Genomic DNA, 6254 nt, shown 5'->3' with positions numbered 1-6254 from the left:
CAGTTTTAGGTTCTTTTTACATTGATAACATTTGGTTTTCTGGACCGTGTTTCACTGTTACAAGCAGTTCAAAGCTACATCAACCTTCAATTTCTTAGCACATTTTGCCATACAGTCATTTTATTCTGCATAGCAACATTGAAACATGTTTAAAGTGGGGTTTATTGTTACGCTGCGGGCAATCTCACAAATGATAACTGCACAATGTAGCCATTTGCAATTTTGACCTTTTAAAGTTGTTATAAAAAATGCATGATAAAAGTCAAAGGATCTTTTACATAGAAAAAAATATATACGGTATATATTTTTATTAGAGTAGCTACTTATTATTTTTTTTATTAAAGGGATATGAAACCCCCCAAAATTATCTTATGATTAAGAGAGAGAATACAATTTAAAAAAAGTTTTGAATTTACTTTTGTTATCAAATTCACTTTGTTCCCATGATATTCTGTGCTGAAGAGATATCTAGGTAGGCATCTGGAGCACTAAATGGCAGGAAATAGTTCTGCCATCAACATTCTTGCAAAACTGCTGCCATATTGTGCTCCAGATATGGGACTGGCTGCTAAACTTGTGTAACTGCTTTGTCTATAATAATATAATTGTCAGGGCATATTTTCTAAGTATTGGATATGTACAAATACATACAAATACAGGTGTAGCATTCATTTTCATGACTGTTAGTTAAAGTGAATGTCAACCTTCATAAATCAGTGCCCGTTTTTAAAAAAAAAAATATTAAAAACAGGGGCACTTTCATTCATGAAAATTTACATTGCACCGGATTTTACAAATACTTACCTTCTTCTCCTGAAACACAGGTTTGCCGATTGCCCCGCCTGCTTCTTTCTGTTGTACCAACACAGCAATGACAAAACCGGCTTCCTCCAATCACGGCGTGGCCTCATTAGATGAACGATCCTGGGGGGGGGAGCTAATTGTTGAGAGACGATTTCGTCATTGCTGACAAAGTACAGAGGCGCTGCAGGTGTGGGATCGGCGATCCGTTGTTTCAGGAGAAGAAGGTATTTGTAAACATCTTGTAAACATCTTCCTGATCCTATTTTTCACTGGTTGCTCAAATAACAATACAGAGAACAATGGAAACATAACATTTTAGTATCTCTAGGTCACTCCTCCCTCTCCATTGGGATCACAATTTAATCTAAACCTTCTAGCTTTTCTATTTCCAGTATAGGTGGGGATACAGAAAAAAAAATAAACTAATACAAATGACAAAATAAAGTTAAATAAACTGTTTATTGTAAACCATTTTATACACTCAGCAGATAAAGTAGATAATTGGGAACATACTAAAGGAGATAGAAAATTACAGTACATTGCCCCTTTAATTAGACAGGCACAACACCTATTGCGGTTTCCTTTTTGTCCAATATACCTAGGCACAAATATGAGCTGTACGAAAAATATACATCCTGTGCCCAAAATGCTCTGTATGATTAATATACACACTGTTTTCCTGGATAGCAAGGTCTGACCTTGATCTGCATGCTGTAATTTATCCTCCATTTGTATAGTTTTTAGTACTTTTTTGTTCTGATATACAATTTTGTCATCTTGTTGCTGAATTTAATGTTTGTCATATCTTTTTTTTTTTTTTTTTTTTCTTCCATTTGTTCCAGGCTCTGTGGTTTGTCATCTCGACTTCTCAGCAGGTCTTTGATGACAGCTGGCACATTAAATTCTAAGGATCAGCTCCCTGATATGAATGAAGGTAATATTGAGCCTAATCTATCAAGGGGTGCAAAATATAAATAAATATAACATATGAATGCTTAGTTGTTTTTACTTGAATTAGTATAATAATTCCTTATTCATTTATTTAATAAACAGAATTGTATTCCAGTTTACTCTAAAGTTGTGCACTAAGAGGCTGCTTCTGTTGATCTCATCCTCTTCTCCAGATGAATGCCACTTACATTGTAGAAAATACAAATCTTCTAGTTTACATCCACCCCTCAAAAAAAAAAAAAAAAACCACATCCGTTGTTTTTTTTTTTTTTTAAGATTATTTTCATATTGAAACTTTATGTCCCTTAAATGGAAACAATAAAATTAAACTCTATATTATAATGTTAAAATACTTAGAAATTATACTAATAGTTGAATCTATTTTATTTTCCATAGTAACCTATTTAAATGACTATATTCCCAGCTTATCTAATGTTATGTCAAACATTTATTTATTTAGCAGTTTTATTTTAATTAGCTGAGTGTTTTTCATAACAAACAAATATTCTCACACTAGAGCCTAGCACTATCTGTCTCAGAATATTACATCCCACTCTTTCTAGATAAGCTCTGCTATGAAAACAGGAAAACAGAATACAAACTTATTTTTTAAAGGCAATTTTCTTATAGGCATACATAATATTTATGCATACATTGTGTGTGTGTGTGTATATATATATATATATATTCTCTAAAAGCAATTTTGAATTTAAACTGCTAATTCATTACTGTTTGATTAATTATTTCTGTATGGAATCATGAAACATTTCCAGTATGTGAATGAAAAAAATATGCAAAAACAAAGTGCTTGAAATAATTTTCATATTTGACAAAATGGTTTTTGAATATAAACTGTGATATTTCAACACAATATAAATAATAATAATAATTTGAAGAAAAAAAAAAGTCTCTTTCCTGTTGTGCAGAGCATGCTCTTTTAATTGCATGATAGAAAACCCGAGACCCTAATAGTTATGTTGCACGTTTCCTTCTGGTATTATAACATTCTGTGTCTGCAGAGTAGTGCATGAACTGCAACATAGTTATGATTATAATCTTGCACAACCCACTGCATTTTATAATGGGCCAGTGTGTGAGGAGTCCCATTTTGCAGATTGCTACTCTTTACTCGTGTATAAAGCTCTTGGGAGTGTTGTTCTGGCAAACTTAAAGAGACAGTAAACACCTTCTAATTACAATTATGTTATTATTGCTGTTGTCTTGCTATAGGATAAAATAGCCAAGTGTAAACTTTTTTTTTTTTTTTTTAACAAATTGGTTGCTGCAATTGGTTTTCAATAGCCAACCCCCCCCCCCACTCGTCATATTTGAGTCTTCAGGCATCAAGGCTAGTCAGTCATAATGTTATGAAAAACTGCACTGTTTTTGCAGTTGCTGTTAGTTCAGCCCATTAGGGAAAGCGATGTAGCAGGGTTAGCTTGAAGAAGTCAGCAGGGTGCATTTCAAGTTCTTAAAATGCTAAAAACAATTGTAATAACATTAAAACAATGCAAAAAATATAAAGATATACTGCAGATTTTTTCATTATGCATAACTAAACATTTTAATAAATAAATACAATATATGTATTGTGTATGTATGTGTGTGTGTATGTATATATATATATATATATATATATATATATATATATATATATATATATATATATATATATATATATACAGGGAGTGCAGAATTATTAGGCAAGTTGTATTTTTGAGGATTAATTTTATTATTGAACAACAACCATGTTCTCAATGAACCCAAAAAACTCATTAATATCAAAGCTGTATAGTTTTGGAAGTAGTTTTTAGTTTGTTTTTAGTTATAGCTATTTTAGGGGGATAACTGTGTGTGCAGGTGACTATTACTGTGCATAATTATTAGGCAACTTAACAAAAAACAAATATATACCCATTTCAATTATTTATTTTTACCAGTGAAACCAATATAACATCTCAACATTCACAAATATACATTTCTGACATTCAAAAACAAAACAAAAACAAATCAGTGACCAATATAGCCACCTTTCTTTGCAAGGACACTCAAAAGCCTGCCATCCATGGATTCTGTCAGTGTTTTGATCTGTTCACCATCAACATTGCGTGCAGCAGCAACCACAGCCTCCCAGACACTGTTCAGAGAGGTGTACTGTTTTCCCTCCTTGTAAATCTCACATTTGATGATGGACTACAGGTTCTCAATGGGGTTCAGATCAGGTGAACAAGGAGGCCATGTCATTAGATTTTCTTCTTTTATACCCTTTCTTGCCAGCCACGCTGTGGAGTACTTGGACGCGTGTGATGGAGCATTGTCCTGCATGAAAATCATGTTTTTCTTGAAGGATGCAGACTTCTTCCTGTACCACTGCTTGAAGAAGGTGTCTTCCAGAAACTGGCAGTAGGACTGGGAGTTGAGCTTGACTCCATCCTCAACCCGAAAAGGCCCCACAAGCTCATCTTTGATGATACCAGCCCAAACCAGTACTCCACCTCCACCTTGCTGGCGTCTGAGTCGGACTGGAGCTCTCTGCCCTTTACCAATCCAGCCACGGGCCCATCCATCTGGCCCATCAAGACTCACTCTCATTTCATCAGTCCATAAAACCTTAGAAAAATCAGTCTTGAGATATTTCTTGGCCCATTCTTGACATTTCAGCTTGTGTGTCTTGTTCAGTGGTGGTCGTCTTTCAGCCTTTCTTACCTTGGCCATGTCTCTGAGTATTGCACACCTTGTGCTTTTGGGTACTCCAGTGATGTTGCAGCTCTGAAATATGGCCAAACTGTTGGCAAGTGGCATCTTGGCAGCTGCACGCTTGACTTTTCTCAGTTCATGGGCAGTTATTTTGCGCCTTGGTTTTTCCACACGCTTCTTGCGACCCTGTTGACTATTTTGAATGAAACGCTTGATTGTTCGATGATCACGCATCAGAAGCTTTGCAATTTTAAGAGTGCTGCATCCCTCTGCAAGATATCTCACTATTTTTGACTTTTCTGAGCCTGTCAAGTCCTTCTTTTGACCCATTTTGCCAAAGGAAAGGAAGTTGCCTAATAATTATGAACACCTGATATAGGGTGTTGATGTCATTAGACCACACCCCTTCTCATAACAGAGATGCACATCACCTAATATGCTTAATTGGTAGTAGGCTTTCAAGCCTATACAGCTTGGAGTAAGACAACATGCATAAAGAGGATGATGTGGTCAAAATACTCATTTGCCTAATAATTCTGCACACAGCGTATATATATATATATATATATACTGTGTGTGTGTGTGTGTGTATATTGCTGTTTTGTTAGGGTATTGAAAGCTCTCAATATTTGCAAGCTTGGTGCTAATTGGCCTTTGATTTAAAAGTCATCTATTGTATTAACCAATTACCTTTCTAGGACATAGGGTATAACATTTCTAACTCTCTGACCCTGAAATGCACCCTACTGACATCTTAAGGCTAACTCTGCTGCATTTCTATCCCTCATTGGCTTTATTAGATAACGGCAAAACAGTGCCTTTTATGCTAACTTTATGACCATGGCTAGCCTTACTGTTTATGGACTAAAGCCCAGATTGTCTCCTCTAAATAAGGCAAATAGAGGGTGGAGTTTTGCTATTGAAAAATAATTGCAGTATAAAGGAAGTGAATTTGTTTTAAAAACATTCAGAGTGGGCTGATATGTTGTTCTATAGCAATACAAACAACATAAATATCTTGTAATTACACAGTGTCTGCTGTCCCTTTAAGATCAAAAGTTAAATCCCATATAAAATGTCTAAGAATATTAAAAAAAAAAATATTTCAATGCACATTCACGTCCTGGCTTTCTTGTAATTTACAGCTTAAAACTCCATTTTTTTTTTACAGTAGAGACAATCATTTACATCTGCCCCCATTTAGCAAAAGCAAAGGAAGCAAGATAAAGAAATCTAAAATCTTTGCAAGGGATTTATCCATGGACCGCTATAAAATAACCAAAACTGACAATAATTTCCATATATAAAAAAACTGACTAAAAAGTCCCTTTATTATAAACTAATGCACAGTTTGAGCATATTATTTTTGTAGGAAGCGAACATCATATAATGCTTTGTTTTTTATTTTTTGAGAAGAGTAAAAACTCCACTCAAAAAGAAGGAATCCTACAGTATATTTGTCAACTTACAATTTGGTAGTCATCTTCCTGCGTGTTTGGAAAACAAAATGTTTGCTCCTATAGACAAATTCCACCATTCAAATATTACATCATGTAAACTGATTATTTGATACTGTTATGTTTTTTTATCTGAATGTTAAATAAAACATAAATAGTGTACAGGTGGCCCTCGTTTTACAACGGTTCAGTTTACACAGATTCAGAATAACAACCTTTTTTCCAGTCATGTGACTGCTATTTAAAAGCATTGAGAAGCAGTGCATTTATTAAGATAGCCAGTAGGTGGAGCTGTCCGCTTGTGTTGCAGCAAAGCCAAGAGAGCTGAAATTAATCAGTTTAACC

At 34.5% G+C, this 6254-nt stretch overlaps 1 protein-coding gene across 2 annotated transcripts in view; it reads left to right on the top strand.

The window, feature by feature from the left end:
• The window catches only part of ACOT9 (acyl-CoA thioesterase 9), an 89148-nt gene that overhangs the window by 552 nt on the left and 82342 nt on the right, over positions 1-6254 (top strand). For both annotated transcript variants that reach the window (XM_053706363.1, XM_053706362.1), the window contains exon 2: positions 1647-1738. In XM_053706363.1, coding sequence (XP_053562338.1) covers positions 1647-1738 — 92 coding nt within the window. The remainder of the gene's footprint in view (positions 1-1646; positions 1739-6254) is intronic.

Source organism: Bombina bombina, chromosome 3, assembly GCF_027579735.1.
Source record: "Bombina bombina isolate aBomBom1 chromosome 3, aBomBom1.pri, whole genome shotgun sequence".
NCBI lineage: Eukaryota > Metazoa > Chordata > Amphibia > Anura > Bombinatoridae > Bombina > Bombina bombina.
Note: the sequence above shows the minus strand (reverse complement) of the source record. Positions and strands in the feature narration are given on the sequence as shown.